Below are 11,585 nucleotides of genomic sequence, written 5' to 3' on the forward strand. Positions count from 1 at the left end.
GTGACAAACCCCTGTTCCATTTGATATGATATGGCTTTCTTGTTCTGCCCCATTTGGGCCAAAACACAGCAACTCCATTATTTAGCATAAACAACCAATACTATATTAAACCCCAAACCCAGGCCCCATTAACTTTCACACTCAGGATGATTGCAACATATATTTAACAATACAGTTTTACATAGAATGCTAAGAGCACTTTTCATATTTTACAGAAGAACTTGAAACATATGGACTTTCTATTAATATTCATACCATAGCAAAGACAAATCTAATTCCTAAATAGATGCATTACAATTTGTTTATAGAGTTTAAAGGCTTAATGGCAATAAGGAGGGGAGGAAGAAGTGAAAGTTTATTTTACATAACTGACTGGAAAATAAATTCAAGAAAAAGCAAGTACAATTTAATATGGTCTCATGCGCCCTGAAGGAGGTGGTGCCCGATTTGGAGGGGTGATCGCTATGTCCAGATAGTCTCCTATTTGGAACTTCTGTGACTGCAGGGTCATGGAGTCATCAGTCCCCTTTCTCCCAGACATGGTGCTGCCAATCTCCTTTACTCTGCAGGAAAGGAGATCAACTGTTACAGGGTGGCTAAGCAACGATACTGTGTGTGTCCTAAAAAGTGAATGTGGGGCTGAATTTGCTCCATGATCTTAGAACACAATGAAAATGTAATACATAATAATCTAAACTAGATAGTAAGATAATATGGATTATCCCTAGCAGCTAAAACATACTGAAATCAAAGAGATTATAAGGAATTAAAAATGAAAAGTTACCTACCGATAGCCAGGCCTTTTAAGATCCGTAAAAACAATTGCAAAATTGAAGTGTGTGCCTTTTTTTCTGGCTTCTGGGTAGACTTCTTTTACTAAACTAGTCAATTCTTTCAAGGTTGCATCCATCCTGAATTTTTTTTTTTTTTTTAAGGAAAAAAAAAGAAGACACTTGATTAATCAGCAATAATGTAACAAGGATACTGCCATACAATGAATTAGTTACATGTGTCTCAATTGCAACTTTGTTAGAAACTGTCAAGGTCTCACAACTGACTTAATTTTAAAGCACCTAATAATACTATTTGCCCCCAAATACTATTTCCCCTTACCAGCCTGTGTTTGAAATTTTCATGAATGAAGGTAGGCTAGACTGGTAGTGTGCTAAAGGGATTTCAGAATTACCCCACTACCTTTGCTGCTATGTAACATCTCACTGGCCTAGTGATTTATCCACTTAAGGATAACTAGTCCAAATTAATCCAAATTCTCAAATTAATTGTTTTTCATTATTTCAGAGAAATACTTTTCTACATTTTAGCATCTCTGAAATGGGAATGCATCTGAGAATCAATGTGTCAGGAAAGCATTTTCATTAAGATTGTGCGTTGTTTTCCTTTCTAAGACTGAATGTTCTCATGAGTTCTGCAATAGATGGAAAAGCCAACAAAGCACATGGAATTTTCAAGGCTAAGCATAGGCTCCTTTCACAATATATATTCCTGCCTTGCCAATTTCTATTTGAACTGAGAACTTTATATAGACCTTGAGCCAATATGACACAATCTGGAAAAATCTTCTAAAACATAAGCATCAGGTATTAGGAGCAACAGTCTAAGTTTTTGAACTGTCTTCTTCCCTAACACGGGAACATGAAATGGAGGAAAAGGAACTTGGCAGCAGCACTGTTGAAGGGTGCTGTACAGTGACCCAGGATGCAAGGCACCAGTGAAGAGCCCTAAGGGACAGCATTGAGCAGGGGTTCAAACACCCAAGAAGTCATCTAGTTTTAACTCAGCTCCCTATTTACACCATCTCCACTACATCACACTCAGGTAAAAAACCATGGCTTCAGCTGCACTGAGAGCAAAAGGCCACAATGATCACATCTCCTTTCCTTCTCTACTGCTGCTGAATCCTCAATACACCTGAAACAACTCTATAGTATCCCCCAAACATGCCCTTCTTCCCAAATGACCATCACCCTCTTAGATGCCCAGGTCACAAACCTAAGAGTGGTAAAGTTCTTCTATCTCTAGCCTATTGTTTCTACCTCCTAAAGACAGATCAAGTAGGACTTCCCTGGTGGTCCCGTGGTTGACTCCAGGACTCCACTGCAGGGGGCACAGGTTTTCATCCCTGCTTGGGAACTAAGATCTTCCAAGCCTTGACGCGCAGCCAAAAGACAGACCTATTTTTTTCTCCATCCCCACCATCAGGCTGTACTTAAGCTCTCATTATTCAAATCTTTACAAGAGTTCCTGGTGACTCTAAGAGTCAGTTTTATATGTCAATTTAGGAAACTACAGCTCCTAAGTATTCAAACACACACTAAGGTAGGTGTTTTGGAGATGGGATCAAAAGCCTATCATCAGTTGACTTTAAAGTGATTATCCAAGATGATCTGAGTAAACCTCATTCAATCAATCTGTGGGCCTCATTCAATCAGTTGAAAAGGCTTCCTGCTGGACCTAAGTCTTCCCTGAAGAAATTCCAACAGCTTATGCTGGAGAGTTCCAGCCTGCACCACAGACCTAGGGAGTCCCCGAAACTATGTGAGCCATTTCTTGCTCTTCTATCTCCTGTTGGTCTTTCTCACTGAACCCTATTTCAGTCATCGAGATAATTCTCTTCCAGTAACCTGTTTAGTGACCATCTAGGCATAAGATCTATCACTGCTGGGGTGGGGTGTTCCCCCAGCTCCACACAGTGCCTTGGACTTTAGCCAATTCAACTAGCTTCTGCTGGGCTCCTCACTACTCTTTCCTGGACTTATCTCAAGGCCACCTACTTTGGCCCCTCAATCTATTTCTACAAATTGAGAATCCCCAATCTTCCCTCATGGCTGCTTCAGGAATGGCAGCAGGGTTCTGTTCTGTCCCTCACCAACATCCAGTCTGTCTTTGGCCACCATTTTGAGGTGTAGGACAATAAGATATGGTTGTCTTGTTTGGTTGCAGTTTATGGACAGGACAATTGAGGACAGGATTTAATTTTTTGTAATTTTTCTCTCCTTGATTGAGAGTAGGGAGTGTGGCACAATCTCACCCTCCGTCTCCACCCTAAAGTCTTACTTAGCATTTATTCCATCTGCTTTCTTTTGGAGATTGAATCTACTCCAGAAAGGGGGCAGAACCCTCTTTATACTCTTCAGTCAAAGCAAGTATGTGGCAAGTAGGAACTCTTAATTTATTGGAGGAAATATAGACTAATCTGAACAGAAGTGTTCATCAATCTGTTAATAAAAGTTCTTCTCTATAAGTTAAATCAACCTTCCTGTTTTCCTGGAATAATACTGAACTAGAATCATACTACATAAACTTAGCTGAGAGGTGAAACCAATCCCTCTGTGTTCACTGACAGACAAGATGTGAAAAAGACTTCCAATGAAACATTATTCAGTCAGTCATAAAAAAGAATCACGTTTTTTTATATCCTTAACCATCAGTAAACCTTGAAATTATTGTAAGTGAAATAAGCCAGACAAATAAGACAAATAGGATATAAGAGCACTTATATGAAATACTGGAGAAGACAATGGCAACCCATTCCAGTACTCTTGCCTCGAAAATCCCATGGATGGAGGAGCCTGGTAAGCTGCAGTCCATGGGGTCGCTGAGAGTCAGACACGACTGAGTGATTTCCCTTTCACTTTTCACTTTCATGCATTGGAGAAGGAAATGGCAACCCACTTCAGTGTTCTTGCCTGGAAAATCCCAGGGACGGGGGAGCCTGGTGGGCTGCCTTCTGTGGTGCCGCACAGAGTCGGACGCGACTGAAGCGACTTAGCAGCAGCAGCATATGAAATACTTAGAAGAGGCAGATTCACATAGACACATAGTGGCGACCAGGGGCAATGAAAAATTCCCAGTATTATTGCCTACTGGGTACAGACCTTCTGTCGTAGGGAATTTAAAAGTTTTGAAAAAATAGATAGTAGTAATGGTTGCACCGAAATGTACCCTGAAACTAAAAGACCAATGTCACATATTTTACATTAGGCATATTTTTAAAAACTAAACACCTTTTACTGCTACTATAAAGCCACTGTAACGTCAAACCAAGGAACTGCATAGGGCTTGCTGCACCTAACAGCCCCAGTCAGACGTGGGTAGGGAAGGTACAAAAACATTCAGGGAGACCGTCAGTAAATACATCAAAAGCTTCTCCATTAAGCACATCAAAATCCACCCGGTTTCGTTGTTTTGAAGCTGGGGCACCGAAAGCTTAATATTAGCACACGTGCTCTATGAGGACGACGAGTATCACCCAACGGCACCACTCCCCTCCCCAAATTATTCTAGCACCACCCTCTACCAAGAGCCCCTTGGGAGCCGCTGCGGCACTGGACGACCGACGTGTCACTTCCGTACCCAGCAGCCACACCAGTGACAGCAGTCCTGGGTCAATTCTTTACAACCCAGAAGTTTCAACGTGAGCGGTCAAAGCGCCACAAGCCGAGTCAACACCGTTTCCTCACCGAACATCGACTGCCCGCGAGCTGCCTCCAGAGGCCCCGAGCCGAGGAGAGCCCGAAGGCGGCAGGCGAGCCCCCGGCCCCCTGACTCACCAAGTGTAGATCTGCAGCTCGCTGGACGGCACGTTTCCGCGGGAGAACTCGTCCATGCGGTGGTGGCGGCCGTTGTTGGTGGTGAAGACGCGCAGGAGCAGCGGGCAGGTCTGGGGGCGGGACAGGCGAGAGTCAGGAGGCTGTACACGCGGCCCCTACCCTTCCCTTCGGCCCCGCACCGCCGCCCCACCTCCCCAGGGGCCCCTGCATCTCTCCGGACCCGCACCTTCTCCCGATCGATAGGCTTTTCCGGCTCCTTCTTAATTTCCTCCTGGGTAACGCGCGACTCCACCGCCATCTTCCTTCTCCGGCCCGCGAGACGCTCGCTCTGACCTCCGACCCCGGCAGCGAGCATGAGAACCAAGCATCTCGCGAGGAGACGCTCGAGGTTTTATATATGACCGGCTCGAGGGCGGGGCGTCTCCCAGCGCAGGCGCACTAGCTATGCTAAGCGCTAGCCCGGCCGGCGCGCCTGCGCGCTGCCTCCTGGGAAGGGGCGGGCACTGACTTCGCGGGCGGGGCGCTGAAGGAGAGGCTCGCGCGCAGAAAGACGGCCGGAGGGACGCGGACGCGGGACTGAGGAAACTGAGAGTGAAGTGAACGGGCGCTCGGAATTGCAGTGGGCGGCCCTCAAGGCGGAGGTGGGGGCGGTGTTGTGTGTACTACAATCGCTAACCGGAAAAGCCGGGTAGACCTGATTAGATTAAAATGAGGAAAACAAAACAAAACATCAGAGAGAAGCCGACTGGGAGGAAACGACCGAGAGGCGTGTGGTGGCCGGAAAGCTGGTGTCCAGAGCGTCCCTGGACTCCTGGAGAAAAGCACGGTGGGAAGTGGGGGAAAGAGTTGGAAAGGTACTTTAAAACGAAGAAGTCCAGGAGGCCGGTCAACACCGAAGGCTCTGGAGCGCAGGGCTAACCCGGACGCGCTAAAACCACAGGGACTGGCTTTTCAGGAAGAAAAGTTATGACCAATCTAGACAGCATATTAAAAAGCAGAGACATTCCTTTGCCAACAAAGGTCAGTCTAGTCAAAGCTATGATTTTTCCAGTAGTCATGTATGGATGTGAGAGTTGGACTTTAAAGAAAGTTGAGCCCAGAAGAATTGATGCTTTTGAACTGTGGTGTTGGAGAAGACTCTTGAGAGTTCCTTGGACTGCAAGGAGATCCAACCAGTCCATCCTAAAGGAAATCAGCCCTGAATATTCATTGGAAGGACTGATGCTGAAGCTGAAACTCCAATACTTTGGCCACCTGCGAAGAACAGACTCACTTGAAAAGACCCTGATTCTGGGAAAGATTGAAGGCGGGAGGAGAAGGGGAAAACAGGATGAGATGGTTGGATGGCATCACCAATGCAATGGATATGAGTTTGAGCAAATTCCGGGAGTTGGTGAAGGACAGAGAAGCCTGGCGTGCTGCAGTCCATGGGGTCGCAAAGAGTCCGACACCACTGAGTGACTGAACTGAACACTTCAGACGGACTACACGCGCTGGCTTGACAAAAGTGAGTCTCGTGACCTGTGTTGTGGGTAGACTGAGGGGACTCTCTGAGGCTGGCTGCGGTGTAGACTGGGCACCCATCCTGGGCAGAGAGTTGCATGGTAACAGTGAAGGTGCCTGTACTTCAGATGTAACAGTTGCGCTCTATGGTGTGTACTCTAGAGAAAAGCCGGCTCAAGGACATTCTCAGACGTTACAGGAATAATCCTGGCTGGTTTTTCATGAGAACAAAAGTCTGAAACCACCCAAGTGTCCAAGTCTCGGATACCTCACTGAGTTGTAGTAGGCCAGGCAGCAGCAGAACTCCCAACAGCAGTAGATGGCATACTGCAACCAAAAGGAACACACTATTGAGTTGGGCCAAAAGTTTGTTAGGTGTTTCCTGTAAAGGTGGCTCTAGCAGCACTTAGTTGTCTTTAACTTCATTTGAAACAGTTTTGTTAGATTATGTTGTCATATCAGAATTTTTTTTAAACAAACAAAAACCTTAAAAATGGTGAATTTTGTGTAGCCATTTTAAAACTATTAACATGCCCCATTAATATAACCAAGCTTGGTTATTCTCAGCTAATGTCTCCATCTCTGGATCTCTGTCAACTTCAACTGGTCTACCTGAAGATGGAAGGAAAACAACATTTTCAGCATATTATGCTTTATTATTTCAAGAAAGGTAAAAATGCAAATAAAACACACAAAGATTTGTGCAGTGTATGGAGAAGGTGTTGTAACTGATCAAACATGTCAAAAGAGGTTTTCGGGACTTCCCTAGTGGTCCAGTGGTAAAGACTACACTCTTCCAGTGCAGAGGATGTGGGTTCAGTCCTGACCAGGGAACTAAGGTCCCACTTGCCACATAATATGGCCAGAAAAAAATCTTTTTCTTTTTTTAAATTTTCAAAAAGACGTGGTTTCCAAAGTTTCTTGCAGAAGATTTCTTGCTGTACAATGCTCCAGGGTCAGGTAGACCAGTTGACATTGGTAGAGATGGAGACATTAATTGAGAACAACCAAGCTTGGTTATGTTAGTTGCTTTGATGTTCAGGTTCCCCATAAGTTAAGCCACAAAAACCTTGGCCACATGTGGAACAGAAGAGATCTTGCAGCACAAGAAATGAGCCACCACCAACCACACCAAAGGCCAATCTTCATCCAGAGGTGATATGTATACGGTGGGATTGGAAGGGAGTCCTCTATTATGAGCTCTTTCCTTGGAAAACCAAGCAGTTGGTTCCAACAAGTACTGATCCCAGTCAGACCAGTTGAAAGCAGCACTGGACGAAAAGCGTCAGAATTAGTCAACAGGAAATGCATACTCTTCCATCAGCATAATGCAAACTGAGTGTTTCTTTGATGACCAGGCAAAAACTGTTACAGCTTGGCTGGGAGGTTCTGATTTATCCGCTATATTCACCAGACATTGCACCTACAGATTTATATTTATTTTGGTCTTTGCAAAATTCTCTTAATGGAAAAAATTTCAACTTCCTGAAAGATTGTAAAAGGCACCTGGAACAGTTATTTGCCCAAAAAGATAAAATGTTTTGGGAAGATGGAATTATGAAGTTGCCTGAAAAATGGCAGAAGATAGTGGAACAAAATGATGAATACGTTGTTCAATAAAGATCTTGGTGAAAATGGAAAAATATGTCTTTTATTTTTACTTTAAAACCAAAGGAACTTTATGGCCAACCGATAACTACATGAAATAGCATGAAATTCACAAACATGGTGCTGGGTGTAAGAAGCAAAAGACAAAGGAATATTTACTGTATGAATCCATTTTTATAACGTCCCAAAGCAGGCAGTATTAGACTATATTGTTCAAGATGCATTTCCAGGTGATTTAACTAGAAAAAGAAAAGCAGTGAAGTAATTATCACAAAAGTCTGACTGGTAATTACCTCTGAGCAAAGAAGGGGACTGTAATCAGGGAGGGGCAAAGGAGGTGCTTCTAGAGTGTTAGCAACCTATTTTTTGAGCTGGTGGTGGTTACACAGCTGTTTGATTTTAAATTATTCTTTAAACAGTGCTTTCATGTTGTACATACTGTTCTGTATGAATGTTATTTCTTGCTATTTTTTAAATTAAATAATGCCTGTAAATAACAAAAAGACAATCCAATAGAAAAGTGGGGGAAGACATGATAGGTGTTTCATAGGAAAGAAAATACAAATTACATGGAAACATGGAAAAAATGCCCAACCTTATAAATAATCATAATGTACATTTAAACCACAATGAAATAACATTTCAACTCGACTAGATTGGCCAGAATGGAAAAGTCTGATGACCAAGTGCTAACATGTATATGGCAAAAAGGGAATTATGGACTACTGTCATCCACTTTGGAAAAAACAGTATTACCTAGAAAGATTGGATATGTGAATACCTTAAGAGGCATGTATTCCACTCCTATTAGTATACCCTAGGGAAACTAGGCAGGCGGACTCCCATCCACTGTACCCAGGGAAACTTACACCTGAGCACCATGCAATGTGCTGAATAATGTTATTATAACATCTTTATTCATAATAACTAGAAACAGTCTGAATGTCAAGAGCATAAAGTGGAATAACATGAAGACTTGAAATGAGTGGAAAACATTGAAACTGGAAGAACCTCACAACCTTTAATTGGTGATACAGGGTAGATTTAGTCTTTTAGGTACAAGCTCTCATTTTGGACCTTTCCAAATAATAAGGTCTCATCAAAACAGAATTTACCAATATCTTGAGTCAGTGGAACTGCAACGTTATTATAGAACATTTAAGGTAGCTCTTCAGGCATCCCTTAATCTACCTAACTTGACCTTCAAGGTTCAGATCTCAACACGTTATAATATTAAAGTGTATGTATCCTTTCTCTTTCTCTTTAGAATTTACTCAAATGAGTGTTACACTTCTAGGTATATACTCAAAAGAATTGAAAGCAGGGACTGAAATGGGTGTTTGAACACCAATGTTCATAGCAGCATAGTTCACCATAATCAAAAAGTGGAAACAGCTAAGTATCTGTTGACAGATGAATGGATATAAATGCTATGGAATATTATTCTGCCCCAAAAAGGAATGATGTATTGCTACTTGCCACCATAGGGATGAACCTAGAAAACATTATGCCCAGTGAGATAAACCAGGCATAAAAGAGCAAATATTGTATGATTCCACTTATATGAGGGACCTATAATTGGCAATTTCATAGGTAGAAAAAGTAAAATATAGGGGTTACCTGGGCCTGGAAGGAGATGGGAATGGGGAGTTACTATTTATTGGGTACAGAGTTTCTGTTTGGGATGATGAAGATTTCTGGAAATGGACAGTGGTGATGGTTACATAACATTATGAATACACTTACTGTCACTGAATTGAACATCTAAAAATAGTTAAAATCATATATTTTATGTTATGTATATTTTACCACAATAAAACTTTTTTAAAGAGTGAACATTTGAGGTATGTGAAAATAGGTCATCAAGGTGTCTTCACTCTTTTCTCCCTCTTTTTCTTGTAACATATTCCAGCATTTTGAATTGAAAGAAAGGTAAATTATCCTAATTAAAGTCAGAAATATGTAATGTGAAGTTTTACAGAATACTTCTTAGTGACTATAGCTCCTTGGCTATTTCTGCTGTTGAAATTAAGAAGGACAGCTTCTGACAGCAGGAAAATAGGTATTCATGAATATATACAGAACATGTTTCTGGAAAAGATTTGATGGAATGTATTTTTTATAGAATTTTCTGACTCTTGATAAATGTTGTGGATTATAAATTTGAACCTCTCTGGGGGCATTATTAAACCTTATAAAATTTTTCTTTCAGGTTTATCTGTGGGAGACCAGATGTATGGAATTTATAAACATAACATTTATTTGTGGGGTTCTGTTTCAGAAAAATGTGTATGTAAACACTCTCAGTAAAGCATCTGCTTGTTTCCAGGAATAGATAAAATACATGCATTTCCATAACCATTCCTAGAAGAATTTAGCCTAGAGGCAGTATAATTATTACTGAGAATGTAGGTTGTTTTATATTACCCTAAAAACTGTATTTTTTACAAATGAGCATACATGCCAGCTTGGCATTAGCACTACAAGCAGTGCTGCTATGAGCCAGTCCTGATATTCCTAAGCGGTCTTGTTTCATCATCTCTAGTCATTCTTCACATGACAGCTAAGGGTGGTTGGTAGCATTTTTCAAGGCTGCTCAAAATACAGCACACTCTGAGATATGGGGTTTTGGAATCTGCTTATTAACCCCTTTTCTGGTTCTCAGAACCTTCTCATTTATGGTACATTTTAAGCCAGTGGAACAGAATAAGTCATATTTGCTTTTCAGAGATTTTAAATATCTCTCACTTTTTAAAGTGACCCCCTATTTTAAGCATTTAAGTGATTAGATTGAAAATGATTTTTAAACGGATACCCTATCCCTGAAGAGTCTGCAGTGTTTACAACTTAGAAGCAAGTTGTAGAAGGCAACTTAAAAAGCTTAATTAATAGTTAAAAAGATTAAGGCTTTGAAGTTAGATAGATCTTAAACTTTAGTACAGTCACTTGCTAGCTGGTTAATCTTGAATCATTTAACTGCTCTGACTCACAGAGTCCTGATCTCTGTTGTTTTTGTTGTTCAGTTGCTAAGTTGTGTCTGACTTTCTGCAACCCAACGGACTGTAGCACGCCAGGCTTTCCTGTCCTTCACTATGTCCCAGACTTTGCTCAAACTCATGTTCATTGAGTTGGTGATGCCTTCTAATCATCTTATCCTCTGTCGTCCTCATCTCTTCCTGTCCTCAATCTTTCCCAGCATCAGGGTCTTTTCCAGTGAGTCAGTTCTTTGCATCAGGTGGCCAGAGTATTGGAGCTTCAACTTTAGCATCAGCCGTTCCAATGGAATATTCAGGGTCGATTTCCTTTAGGATTGACTGGTTTGATCTCCTTTCAGTCCAAGAGACTGTCAAGAGTCTTCTCCAGCAACCACAGTTTGAAAGCATCAGTTCTTCATTGCTCAATCTTCTTTATGGTCCAACTCTCACATTTGTACACAACTACTGGAAAAACCACAGCTTTGACTATATAGACCTTTGTTGTCAAAGTGATGTCTCTGCTTTTTAATATGCTGTCTAGGTTTGTCATAACTTTCCTTCCAAGGAGCAATTATCTTTTAATTTCATGGTTGCAGTCACTGTCCACAGTGATTTTGGAGTCCAAGAAAATAAAATCTGCCACCATTCCAGTTTTCCCCATCTATCTGCCATTAAGTAATCTATATTAGGATAATAGAATACCAAATAACCTGTTATGAAGAATAAGTGCATCTAAAATAGTTGGCATAATGTCTGCTATGTATGAAGCACTCAACAAATGTGAGTCAGGGTAGTCACCACCATCATCTTGTCCATTCTGTTTCCTTTTGCAGTGAGGCAAGGGGGATGCAAAATAGGCTAATTTCCTGTCAGCTCCCTCTATTGCTCAAGGGTAGCTGATTTCATGAGAGTTTTCGTGAAAACTTCA

At 41.8% G+C, this 11,585-nt stretch overlaps 1 protein-coding gene across 1 annotated transcript; it reads right to left on the reverse strand.

Annotated features, from left to right (window-relative positions):
• Positions 1–145: 145 nt before the first annotated feature.
• Positions 146–4,956, reverse strand: SAP18 (Sin3A associated protein 18). Its single transcript, XM_043477623.1, has 4 exons — positions 4,798–4,956; positions 4,572–4,681; positions 789–911; positions 146–563 (listed from the first exon to the last, which is right to left on the reverse strand). Exons 1-4 carry the CDS (start codon positions 4,924–4,926, stop codon positions 407–409), a joined length of 519 nt encoding a protein of 172 aa, XP_043333558.1. The 5' UTR covers positions 4,927–4,956; the 3' UTR covers positions 146–406.
• Positions 4,957–11,585: the final 6,629 nt, after the last annotated feature.

The sequence above is a fragment of the Cervus canadensis genome, chromosome 9 (assembly GCF_019320065.1).
Source record: "Cervus canadensis isolate Bull #8, Minnesota chromosome 9, ASM1932006v1, whole genome shotgun sequence".
NCBI classification, from domain to species: Eukaryota; Metazoa; Chordata; class Mammalia; order Artiodactyla; family Cervidae; genus Cervus; species Cervus canadensis.